Source organism: Eptesicus fuscus, chromosome 21 (assembly GCF_027574615.1).
Source record: "Eptesicus fuscus isolate TK198812 chromosome 21, DD_ASM_mEF_20220401, whole genome shotgun sequence".
Classification (NCBI taxonomy): domain Eukaryota; kingdom Metazoa; phylum Chordata; class Mammalia; order Chiroptera; family Vespertilionidae; genus Eptesicus; species Eptesicus fuscus.
This window is the reverse complement of record NC_072493.1, coordinates 44,630,483-44,643,342: the sequence shown is the minus strand read 5'-3', so window position 1 is coordinate 44,643,342 and position 12,860 is coordinate 44,630,483. Positions and strand designations below refer to the sequence as shown.

Sequence of the window (12,860 nt, the reverse complement as noted above, 5' to 3'; positions counted from 1 at the left end):
TGGTTGCCCCATGCAGCCTGCTTCTTCAGTCATTTGGTCATCCCTCACTAATCCCCCTGCCAGCCTGGTCGTAGGCAGCCATCTTGTGAGGGTGTGAGGGTTAATTTGCATATATATATATATATATATATATATATATATATATATATATATGATCACCTATATATGGTGGCAGAGACCTCAGGAAGGGGGTGGGAGCCTTAAAGATGATTTCCTGAATTTCAAAAATGTCACTAAAACACCTATAAAAAGGGAGTGGGGTAGGGGAGAGGAGAATGGTAGTGAGGGTTGGGCCCTATGAACAGGGAAAAGGAAGGGGAAGGAATATGGATCGAAGATAGAGGTTTCCCTGGAGACCACCTCCTATCCTGGACACCGAAGGATGCCTGGGGCTCCCTGAGTGGGGGCCCTCAGTATGGCCGCCCCCCCTCCTACAACTTTCAGGGTTCCAGGACTTCCCAAGGATCAGGAAGACTAGGGACATGGGGAAGGCTGAACTGAGGGGGAGATCCTGACCTTCATCCTCAAGGGCCTACATGTAGGGGGGCTGTGGAGGGAGGCATAAACCTCAGGAAGGATGGGACCCCTCCTTGGAGTCTGCAGGGTTCCCTTGATCATCTGAGGGGCCCAGGGGCTAGAAATAAGTGGTGCAGAAGCAGAACTCTTGGGTTAAAGTCTCAATGTGACCTCTGGGCCTTGGGAGCAGTGAGGGGAGAGCCCTCCAGCGAGTGGGAAGCAGGATGGAAGGCAGGTGACCGGGGACCCCAAGTTGGAAGGGTTGAGATAATGGAGAAGGCTCAGGGGAGAGTGCGGGGTGGGGGATGGGGGCGGGGTGTCCGGAGGGGCCGAAAGTGGGGTGAAGGGGGCCTTGAGGGAATCCGTGAGCCTGTGGGGGGCATGAAGAGAGGGGTCGGCCCTCAGGCGGGGGTAAGGCAATGGGGCTCCGTGGGCGGGATTCCCCCTCAGCCCAGCCCAGGGCCCCCGTCCTCTCCCAGCTTCGATCTGATCGATCTGATCGCGGTGGAAAAGACCGTTCCGGAGCAGACAACCGCCCCCGATGGAGGCCAAAGCCAAAAATGTCAGTTACAGCCCGAAAAACAGAAGCGGAAAGAGGACAGCCAATCAGAGGGTGAGAAAGAGGCTCGCGCTCAGTGACGTAGCCAATCAAAGAGCGAAGGAGGGAGGGACGCAGCTTAAGCTCACTCTGCAATCAGAGTGGGGGGAGCTATCTGGCGCTGCTTCACGTACAAGGAGTGGGCGGGGCCAAATTGGTCCCCAGCAAATCAGAAGCTTCACTCATCCCCTCCCCCGCCGCCCCCACCCCGATTCTGGTATCTATTGGTCACTTTTCGGAACTTGGCTGTCAATTTTGAAAGAAAGCTGTACAAAAGGCATTTCTTTAGAGACGCAAGATCCCGCCTCCTCTCTCTCAGCGTGGGAGGAGAGCCTTAAAGGGCCAGGTACGAGGTACTTGAAGAAGTCGGGCCGGATCGCGGACGGAGGAGAAACCTAACCGAGCAGAACCGCAGCACTCCCCCTAAGCTGGAATTGAGCAGAAGCGCTATCTCTGCAAAGAAACGCTGACTCAGAAAGCCTAAGCAACCTGTTGGGTGAAAGGCAGCGATTCGAGCCCTGAATTTACAAACCCTGCCTAGACACATAAGCGGCCTCTTTGGGATAAGGTGTAACCGGATGGGTAGACCCAAAGTTCAAATCTGGAGACCCAGATCCTCATCATAGTCGCCAGGAAAGAAAAGCCTTCCTTCTTTTTTTTAAAAAAATACGTTTTTATTGATTTCAGAGAGAGAGAGAAACATCAATGAGAGAGCGAATCATTGATCGGCTGCCTCCTGCACGCTCCCCACTGGGGATTGAACCCACAACCCGGGCATGTGCCCTTGACGGGGAATAGAATCGTGATCTCTGGATTCACAGGTGGACGCTCAACCACTGAGCCACCGCCGGCTGGGCAAAAGCCTTCCTTGATAAAAATCTTTAGATTCTAGCCACAAGGCCGCTGATCATGGGGCCACCTTCTCTAAAACCACTTCCCTGACATCACCCTGCACCCTTTGCCTGCGGGCAACACTGTTTTCCCTGCTCAGGGCACTCACTGCTCCCGTTCCTCCCTGTGTGCTGGCTCTGGGCACCCTGCAATGTTACTTGTCCATCTCTGTGTCTGCACCCCACCCCTCAAGACTGAGAGAGCCCTTGCAGGGCAGGTACCAATTCTGCATCATTTTGGCGTCACTGGCATTATCCAGCGAAAGGCCCGGATTCTAGCGAACTCAGAAAGTGAAAGTTAGTATCTGGGATTTCTCGCTAGCTAAAGAAACTTCCACCTTCTAGTTTTATGTAAATTCTTGCTGATTGGCTATTATTGGAATTGCCTGCCTAAGGGCTATGGGTGTATCCCATAGTCTTAATAAGAGGGATAGCAAGGCCAGAGCGGGGTGGAGTCCTTCCCCTCGAGTTGGGCTCCCGCCTGGCCCCCAATATTCCCAAATTAATATTTTCTAGTCTCTGTCATTTGCGTGCGGCCTCCTCCAGAGCCCGAACCCTGAACCTGAACCCTGAACCACGCGGGACGTTGAAAGGGGTTCACTACAGGACCCTGGAACAGAAAAAAAAAAAAAGACACACACAAAAAGACAAAGAACATTAGTGTAAAAATTAGTTCATAGTCATGTTGGTCTGTTACCGTGACAAGTGCTACACAGCCGTGTGACACGCTGACATTAGGGAAGCTAGGTGAGGAGTATATGGGAACTCTCTATTATCTTTGTAAGTTTTCTGTAAATATAAAAACATTCCAAAATCAACCATTTATTTAAAAAAAAAAAATAGAACGTTCCCGCTCCTCTCCCTGTAGCCCTCATTCCGGCCCAGTCCCTCCAACACTGTGCCGATTCCACCCTCGAACCTTTGCATTTGCTGTTCCCTGGGGTGCCTTCCCTAAGCATCTCATCTGAAATAGCTGCTCCCTGCGCCTCTGAACCCCCTCGCCCTGGTTCCACACCGCCGCAGTACCTATAGGAAACGTGTTGTTGTGTCTTGTCCCCGTCTCTCAACACATGTGGGAACAGGGGCCGCATCTGTTTTATCCCGGCTGCACCCCCAGCGCCCAGCCCAGCACAGAGCAGGCACCGAGTGGGTGTTTCTTAAATAAATGGATAAAAGAATGACTATAGCTCCTCAGTAAAACACTACGATGACCACCAGCAGTAATGATAAGTAAGTCTCACTTGTTGAGGTTAATGATAGTGCCGATTCTGTGTTGACTACCTGACACACGTGGTATCCTAAGAACCTGGAGGGTAATAGAGCCCCATTTCTCAGATAGAGAAGGCAAAACATAGACCTTAACGTCACAAAGTAAGACAGAGACAGAGCCTAAAGTGGAATCCAGCCCCTGAAACTCCCAGCCCATTTACTAACCCCTCTACCACGGGGAGGGTCCAGACCTCCAGATTTTCCTGTCTAAATGCTCCTTCAGTCCTAAAGAACACCATCCAGTCCCCAGAAAACAGGGGTACAGGTGGAGAGAGAGGAGGGGCTGAGGGCCTGGACACCTGGGTCTGAGGGAGGAGGGGCTGGGGGCCTGGACTCCTGGGTTGAGGGAGGAGGGGCTGGGGGGCCTGGACTCCTGGGTTGAGGGAGGAAGGGCTCGGGGGCCTGGGCCCCTGGGTCTGCGGGAAGTGGGAGCTGAGTCTTGAGCTGGGTGGGCTTGAGGAACTACCTCCTGCCCTGCATTCTTTCCCCAAGGCTCCTCACGCCCTGCGGCCCCGCCCCTGTTCTGACAAGCCCCGCCCACTTTCTCCCCGGACCCCTCCCACCTCCCTGGCCCTGGAGAAATCCAGCGGAAGGTGCTAGAAGAGACTCGAGGGACCCCCGTGCAGATGGAGCAGCAGAAGGAAGAGACGGGCCCGGACGGGTGAGAGACTCAAGACCTCCCTGGGGAGGACAGAGACCCAGAGCGGGGAGGGGACAGAGAAAATCCGGGGGAGGTGAATTGACCGCCCCCGCCCCCCCCCCATCCCCCCAGAGCATCAGAGAAACAAAAAAGTCTCAGGTATCCTGGCCCAGAAACAGAACCTTGAAGGATCTTGGTGACAGAATTGAGCAAGAAACTTAGGACTAGGGAGGGAGAGAGCTAGAAGCAGATATTCCTGGGACAGAGAGAAATTTCGAGAATGAACCAGGAGAATGGAAGATGCCAGGAACAGCCATAGGACTGGAGAAATAATAATAATAATGATAATGATAATAATAATAATAATAATAATAACTGCCTGTATTTCTTGAACACGTCCCAGACCCAGCCGTTTCACCGGCACCTTGGGTACCACCGAAAGGCATGTTTTGGTAGGAAAACTCGAGGTTAGCGTGGGAACGTGATTTGGCCTGAGAGCGAGCCGGGCGGGCAGCCTGCACTGGAACAGACATCCCCCTGGTGCTGAAGGGCCAGCCCAGCTGCCCGTCTCTCTGCAAAAGGAGAAACAGAGAGAGGGTGGGAGGAGAGAGGGTGGGTCGAAGGGGGTGAGGGCGCCCAAGGTGGACGCAGAAGTCAGGACGGGGAGATGGGCCCCTGGAGGCACAGAGGCCGCCAGGCTGCCTGGGCAAGGTGTGCGGGCGGTGGGAGCCGCTGACCTGTCCCTCTTGCCATTCCAGGAACAGCCTGCCACCGCCCGGGACCGGGCCCTGGCCCCCGGTGCCCTTCCCAGCCCTGCCATTTCCGCTCCTGGGCACCCCAGACCCAGCGCACCTGGGGCTCCCCGAGAGCCTGGCCTCTGTCACCGTGCCCATCCGCCTGGACGCCCTCTCCTACCTCCTGCACAGCGCCTTGCTGGGGGCTTATAACCTCCAGCAGTCCCTGCCCTCCTGCACCTGCCACCCCCAGGCTCCCGACCCCCAGCCCCACGCCGCCAAGAGGCCGTTCCGGGGGGGTGGGGACTGGGACGTCCCCCGCAGGCCAGGCTGGGGCCGGGGCCGGGGCCCGGGGCCCGGGCCGGGGGCAGAGGCGACGGGGCCCTGGGAGGTCTGAGCAGCCAACGCCGGTCTGGGCAGGGGACTCCGGGGCTGGCCCCAGGACCCCACCCACGATGCCGTCATCACCCCCAACACTGCCGACTCAGGATGGGAAGAGGGAAGCGGGAGGTCCGGAGCCGCCCCTGGCCACGCCACCTGCCGCTGAGGACTGGGACATTGAGTACTAGGACCCGGAAGGCCCAGCACCTTGGCATCCGGAGGCCACTCAGGGTCACCAAGAGGGTCCTGGAGCCCACGGGGGACCTCAGCCTGTCAGAGATACCCCATCCTCTCCCCCCATGCCCCCCCCCCCAAAAAATACGGCCTCAGCAGGGGCCCTGGTGAAACCTGGCCCTGACTTAGCATCCCAAGCCTTGCCCCTCATACCCAGTGCCTCTCCCCATCCCAGCACCGCCCCCAACTACAGCGACAACCCTCAGCTCATTCCCTATCCGGACGCTGACCCCATTCTCAACCCCAAAGCCATTCACCGGCCTCTGCAACCCCATCCCACCCCCACTCAGTACCCTCTTCCCAATCCCCTTCATTCCCGTCTCTGTCCCCATCTCCACTGAACCCACCTCATTCCCAGCATCTTCATCCTCACCCCCCGACCTACCTACGTCAGGTCAACCCAGCCCCGACCTCAACTTCATCCTCAACTTCAGCCCCAATCCCAGCCCATCTTCCACCCCATCTCATCCTCAACTTCCTTCCTGTCCTGCCCCAACTGTGACATGCCCTCTGACCTCATCCACAGAGCATCCCCCCTGGCCCAGTATTCCCAGACACCACCCCATTTCCCGCCCTTGGGAGTGGGGTGGGCGGGGGAGCCTGGTTAAACAATAAATGGATGCGTGTCCCTTTGTCTTGTGTCTGTGTGTGTGCTTACGCAGCTCAGGCCGACCCGGTGGGTGCCGTGAGCAAGGCCTGTGACAGGGGGAGGGTCGCTGAGGGTCACAGAGAGAGGCCAGTGGGGCTGGGGGGGGGGGTGCAGGGAGGGAGGCCTGGATTCCTGCTTCAGCAAATTCCATTTGGGGCCTCTGCCACCGCTGCACTTCTGCTTGCTGGAAGCTGCTGGGCTGTGGGGCCATTGTGTGGGGAGGCTTAAGGGATTTGGGGGGCCTGGGGAGCAGAGAGGCCATCGACCTGGCTCGGCTCAGTCTGCACAGAGGGGCCGCGGCAGACGGAGTGCTCAGGACAGGCTCTGCCACTCAGGTAGGGACCGGGCATGGGACCCACAGCCCCTCCTCCCCCACGACCTAGGCATCCAGTTCTCCAGCTCCTTCCTTTCCCGGGGCCTGGTGAGGTTCCAGCCCTGGTCCCCTTCACACCCGGGACCAGGAGTCCAGGGCCCCAGCCTCCTCTTCCCCCAGGGATTTTGGTGCCCCAGTGCCCACACCGCCTCCTGGCTTAGGACCTGGAAATCCAGGCCCTCAGGATATTTCTCCCCCAAGACCCAGAGGTCTAGCTCCTCAGTTCCTCCTCCCTCAGACCCAGGGGTCCAGGCCCCCAGCCCCTCCTCCCTCAGACTCAGGAGTCCAGGGCCCCAGCCCCTCCTCCCTCAGACTCAGGAGTCCAGGTCCTCAGACCCAGGAGTCCAGGCCCCAGCCCCTCCTCCCTCAGCCCCCAGCCCCCTCCTCCCTCAGACCCAGGAGTCCAGGCCCCCAGCCCCTCCTCCCTCTGACCCAGGAGTCCAGGCCCCCAGTCCCTCCTCCCTCAGACCCAGTTTTCCAGGCCCCCAGCCCCTCCTCCCTCAGACCCAGGAGTCCAGGCCCCCAGTCCCTCCTCCCTCAGACGCAGGGGTCCAGGCCCCCAGCCTCTCCTCCCTCAGACCCAGGAGTCCAGGCCCCCAGTCCCTCCTCCCTCAGACGCAGGAGTCCAGGCCCCCAGCCCCCTCCTCCCTCAGACCCAGGAGTCCAGGCCCCCAGCCCCTCCTCCCTCAGACCCAGGAGCCCAGCTCCTGTCCCCATCTCTCCCCTTCCCCACAGATCGCCATGTACAGCTTCATGGGCGGCGGCCTCTTCTGCGCCTGGGTGGGGACTATTCTCCTAGTGGTGGCCACAGCGACGGACCACTGGATGCAGTACCGGCTGTCGGGGTCCTTTGCCCACCAGGGCCTGTGGCGGTATTGCCTGGGCCACAAGTGCTACCTGCAGACGGAGAGCGTTGGTGAGGCTCTGGGCGGGGTCTGGGCTGGGCCTGGGGCAGAGCTCGTGGGGCAGAGCCTCACAACCCAAGGGCGGGCCTCCTGTCCAGCAGATGGAGAAACCTGTGGCTCAGAGAAGGAAAGGGTCAAGCCAAGGTCACTGAGCATGGGAAGGGGGAAGGCTGGGGTTTCAGTATTCCTCCCCAGTGCCGTCGAAGCACGTATGGATTGAGGGGTTCAGTAGGGAGAGGGGACATGTCCTACACAAGTTGAGGTTGGCTATAGCAGGTGGGGCTGTGGCTGCCAGAACAGCATTTTCTAAATATTGACGATGGATCAAGAACTATGTTACTATGCTGAGTGACGTAAGTCAGGAAAAGACAAGTACCCTACGATTTCACTTATAGGTGGAATCTAAAAGAGAAAATAAATGAACAAAACATAAACAGACTCAGACACAGAGAATAAACTGATGGTCACCCCAAAGGAGGGGGTTGGGGGTGGGGTGACAAGGTGAAGGGATTGAGAAGCACAGGTTGGTAGCTACACAGTAGATATGGGATGTAAAGTACAGCATAGGGAATATAGTCAGCAATAATGTGGTAACTATGTAGGGTGCCAGCGGGTACCTGAAGTATCGGGGGATTACTTCTTAAATTCTATAATTCTCTAACCGCTATGTTGTATACCAAAAACTAATATAAAATAATATTGATAGTCAACTGTAATTGGGGGAAAAAAACTGTTAGGTACTGGGGGATACAAAAGCAAGGTAGACCCTAAATTTGCTAAATACTGGATGAGGTACTATACTTGCTCTGTGCCAGGCTGTGTAATATATATGTACATAACTCTATGTATATGTGTATGTGTGTGTATATGTATGTATATATTACAATATACACTGAGTGGCCAGATTATTATGATCTCTGGACGCATAATAATCTGGCCACTCAGTGTATGTCCTATATAATAAAAGGCTAATATGCAAATTGTCCCCTCGACCAGGAGTTCAACCAGCAGGCAGGCTGGCCAACCGCCCATGTCCCCTCCCCCTGGCCAGGCTGGCTGGACCCCACCCATGCATGAATTCATGCACCGGGTCTCTACTATATATATATATATATATATATATATATATATATATATATATACATATATATATATATATATATATACACACACACACACACACACACACACACACACACTGCATTCAGAGATCATAATAATCTGGCCACTCAGTGTATATTATAAATATGGGAATAAGAATAGTACTTACAGTAGAAGGCTCTTGCAATGTATATTATACACATATGTATGTATAGTATATATATGATATATTATGTAATATGCTACATCTCTATCTATGATGTAATATATTACATAGTATACAATTTATGGGAAGAGAGAAGAATGATCCCCAGTGTTCAACACCCTTTCCTGCAACATCCTTATTGAGTATCTGTCATAGGCCAGGCTCAAGGTGCTGGGCATATAGCAGTGAATGAGAAAGCAAGACCTTGGTCCTCACAGGGCTGAGAATTCCCTGGGGAGACACAGACATCATAAACAAGTTAAAAATAAATAATTGGGGTTTTTTCAGATATGGGCACGTGGCATGAAGGCAATGCAATAGAGCAATGGGAGAGAGGATAAAGAACGATCAGCAGGACAATATGGGGAGTCAGCATCATTCATTCACTCACTCACCCAGCAACCATTTCTCCGGGCCCCGTGCAAACCAAATCTATGCTGGGGGTATTCGTGACATAAAGTCAACCCAGTCCCTGTCCTCAGGGAGCAATCAGACTGGAGGGGGAGACAGATAAAGAGTCACAACCCAGAGCAGGGGCTGAGGATGATACCTGAGTGGCAAAGGGATGCTTCCTGGAGGAGGGGATTTGGGAGCTGGGTTTTGAGGGATGGATAGGAGTTTGCCAGGTGGAAAGGAGGGCACTTGCTAAGAGGTGAAGGAGAAGCTCGGGCGGGGATAGGGAGAGGGGTAAGGCATTCCTGCTCTCAGAGGTAGCAGCTTTCCCGCTGAGGGCAGGGGAGGCCCAGGAGTGACCACCGGGTGCTCCCACAGCATACTGGAACGCCACCCGGGCCTTCATGATCCTGTCCTCCCTGTGTGCCACCTCCGGCATCATCATGGGCATCCTGGCCTTCGCTCAGCAGCCCACCTTCACCCGCCTCTCCCGGCCTTTTTCCACCGGCATCATGTTTTTCGCCTCCAGTGAGTGGACCCGCCCTACCCTCTCCCTCTCCCTACTCCCTGTCCATCTCCAACCCCAATCCATCCCCACCCCCAACACCACTCTCATCCCAGACTCCTCACTCTCAACCCCATTCCCACCCTCATCCCAACCCCACAACCAACACCAACACCAAAGCTGTTTCTAATTCCTCCTTTTCCGACATGGCAATTCAGTTCTGGCATTAGCGCCAGACTCCATAGGTTTAAGGCCACGGTTCCCAACAAGACCGCCTCTCCTTCAGCTGCAAGTGGGGTTCCCCAAGCCACCCGTGTTTGCGACCAACTGGCTTCAAAGTTGACGGTTTCCAGGACCCAATCGGGTTTGAAAATCTTGTTAGAGCAACTCACCAAAACTCAGAGAAGCACTGTACTTAACAATTACAGTTTTATTATAAAGGGGTGGGGAACGTTTGGCCCGTGGGTCATACGTATCAGGCCCCCGAAATCACTTGGTCTGGCCCTGCCAAGGCATTTAGGGGTGAGTTAATTCCATGTTTGAGCAAACATAGCAGGCTACTTTTAAAATATATATATATCTTATTGATTTTTTACAGAGAGGAAGGGAGAGGGATACAGAGTTAGAAACATCGATGAGAGAGAATCATCGATCAGCTGCCTCCTGCACACTCCCCTACTGGGGATGTGCCCGAAACCAAGGTACATGCCCTTGACCGGGATCGAACCCGGGACCCTTCAGTCCCAGGCCGACGCTCTATCCACTGAGCCAAACCAGCTAGGGCTTAGCGGGCTACTTTTTAAGTTGATAATTTTGTATGGCCTGCGAATGATGTTATACAAACCCAACTGGCCCTTGCCAGAAAACAGGTTCCCACTCCTGTTATAAAGGATCAACTCAAGACCAGCCAAATAAACAGAAGCAGAAGGAGACGCCTGAGAGGGACCGTCCCCCACCCCCCCACCAGCCCCCCCGCACACCCACGTGTTCTGTTCAGCAACCAGGAAGCTCCCAGCACTTGGCATCCAGTGACTGAATCACTGGCCATGTGATTGAACTCAACCTCCTCCCCACTCCCCTCCCCAGAGGGGCCAATATCAACCAGCTCAAAGCCTCAACTTTCGGTTCTGGTGGTTGGTCTTTCTGGTGACCAGCTCCCATCCTGAGTCATCCCAGCTCAACAACAGGTGTGATTCCAGAGGCTCCACAATGGCAAAGACACGCCTAACTCAGGAAGCTCCAAGGATGTGGCGTCCTCCCAGGAGCCAGAGACAAAGACCAGTCAGATTCTCTATGACATCGCACAGCCCTGCCCCATCTCCACCACTCCCTGTCCACCTGTCCTCCCACTTTCAATTCAACCCTGTCCTCACCAGATCCCCACCCACCCACCCCACCCTACCCTACCCTACCCTACCCTGCCCCTTTCCTCAATCTCACGTCCACCCCCCATCTCCAAGCCCAACTTCATCCCTGTGTCCACCCCAGCTATTTTTGTCCTGCTGGCCTTGGCCATTTACACCGGAGTCACCGTCAGCTTCTTCGGCCGCCGTTTCGGGGACTGGCGCTTTTCCTGGTCTTACATCCTGGGCTGGGTGGCCCTGCTCATGACCTTCTTTGCAGGTACCTGGGCTTGGGGGTGGGGAGGGCAGTGTCCGGGATGAGCAAGCGTACTCGCCAGGGCGAGAAGATAGGGGGTCTCCCATGGGCTCCCAGCACCCAGACGGGAGGCAGACTCCAGATCCTGTGGACACCCAGGGGGCTTGGCAGAGGGTGGGGGTGGGGGGGTGTCCATTGGGACCTTTTCTCGCACAGGAATTTTCTACATGTGTGCCTACCGGATGAAGGAATGTCGGCGCCTGTCCACGCCCCGCTGAGCCCAGACGTGTCCACCAACTTCATCGGGAAGTTAACACGAGGTCACTGAAGAGGAGGGGGCGGGTCTAGAGGCCTGAAATCCTGGTTCCTGGGGGTACGAGGGGGTCTCGGTCCTGGACTCTGGGTGTTGGGGGAGGGGGCCTGACTCCTGAGTCCCACGTGGAAGGAGAAAGAATGGGGCCTGGTGGGAGGGACCTGGAAGACTCAAGGCTCCACCCGCGGGGAGAGGGGGGCGGTGTTTGAGAAATGGAATATCCATTAGAGTGATTTTTTGGAGTCTAATAAAACTGATGTGAAACCACCACAGGGTGACTCCCTGAGGGGTGGGGGTGAGTGTGGTGGATGGGGTTGGGGGGGGGTGTATGATGGCAACCCAACCTGCTGTTTCTGTAGACATGGGGACAGAGATCCATCATGCAGCCCCCAGAGATGACAATTCTACTTCTAGGAAACGGGTGTGTAGGTCCCCTTCTGACAACAATTCCAATGTGTATTTTTTCTGCTCCCCTCACACCACCAAGCAATGAACTCAATTCGGACATTATCTGCCTGGAGATACTATCAGATCCCACAGGTTAAAGGCTCAGCCCTGCAAGACTGCACCCCGCCCCCTTCAGAGGCCAATCACAGTCCAGGATGTCACCCGTGCTTCTGACCACCCGCGATAGGTTGGAGGTTCCCATGACCCCCTCCTTGGGTCTATTCATGTCCTAGGGATGCTCACAGAACTCAGAGAAACATGTTACTTGCTACATTGCCAGTTTATCATAGAAGGACATAATGCAGAAGCAGCCAGATGGAAGAGATGCAGAGGGCCAGGTGTGGGGAAGGGACTCAGAGCTTCTATGTCCTCTCTGAAGTCACCACTCTCCACAAGTCTCCATGGGTTCACCACCCCTGAAACTCCCCGAGGAGGCTGCATGACACATGTGTGATTGATTAAATCCTTGGCCATTGGTGTGTGAACTCAAATCCCGGCTCCTCTCTCCTCCCCAGAGGTCAGGGGCTGGGACTGAGAGTTCCAACCCTCTCATCACATGGTTGGCTCCCCTGGCAACCGTTCCCCCATCCTTAAGTGGGGTCCAAAAGTTACCTCATTTGCACCTTTATGGCTTTCATGACTCGGGAAATTCCAGGGCTTTTAGGAGCTGTCATAATCAGGACCCAGACCAAATATATATTTCTTATTAGAAATCACAATAACACAGTAGAATAATCCTGTATAATAAAGAGGTAATATGCAAATTGAGCATCACTCCAACACACAAGATGGCCGCCCCCATGTGGTCAAAGATGGCCACCATAAGATGGCCTGCAGGGGAGGGTAGTTGTGGGTGATCAGGCCAGCAGGGGAGGGCAGTTAGGGGTGACCAGGCCTGTAAGGGAGGGCAGTTGGGGGTGACCAGGCCTGCAAGGGAGGGCATTTGGGGGTGACCAGGCCTGTAAGGGAGGGCAGTTTGGGGGGACCAGGCCTGCAGGGGAGGGAAGTTGGGGAGACCAGGCCAGCAGGGGAGTGCAGTTAGGGGCAATGGGGCTAGCAGGGGAGCAGTTAGGCATCGATCAGGCTGGCAGGAGAGTGGTTAGTGGGT

The 12,860-nt window shown here is 55.2% G+C and overlaps 2 protein-coding genes across 2 annotated transcripts; both read left to right on the top strand.

The window, feature by feature from the left end:
* The first annotated feature begins 3,899 nt into the window (after nucleotides 1–3,899).
* Nucleotides 3,900–5,216, top strand: C21H19orf84 (chromosome 21 C19orf84 homolog). The gene is given in 3 exon segments (XM_008154302.3): nucleotides 3,900–3,934; nucleotides 4,672–5,005; nucleotides 5,007–5,216. Coding segments are annotated over 3 exon segments (579 nt in total).
* Nucleotides 5,217–7,025: 1,809 nt separating this feature from the next.
* Nucleotides 7,026–11,356, top strand: LIM2 (lens intrinsic membrane protein 2). Its single transcript, XM_008154304.3, has 4 exons — nucleotides 7,026–7,200; nucleotides 9,267–9,416; nucleotides 10,882–11,016; nucleotides 11,209–11,356. The coding sequence occupies exons 1-4, from the start codon at nucleotides 7,026–7,028 to the stop codon at nucleotides 11,268–11,270; spliced, it is 522 nt and encodes a 173-aa protein (XP_008152526.2). The 3' UTR covers nucleotides 11,271–11,356.
* Nucleotides 11,357–12,860: the final 1,504 nt, after the last annotated feature.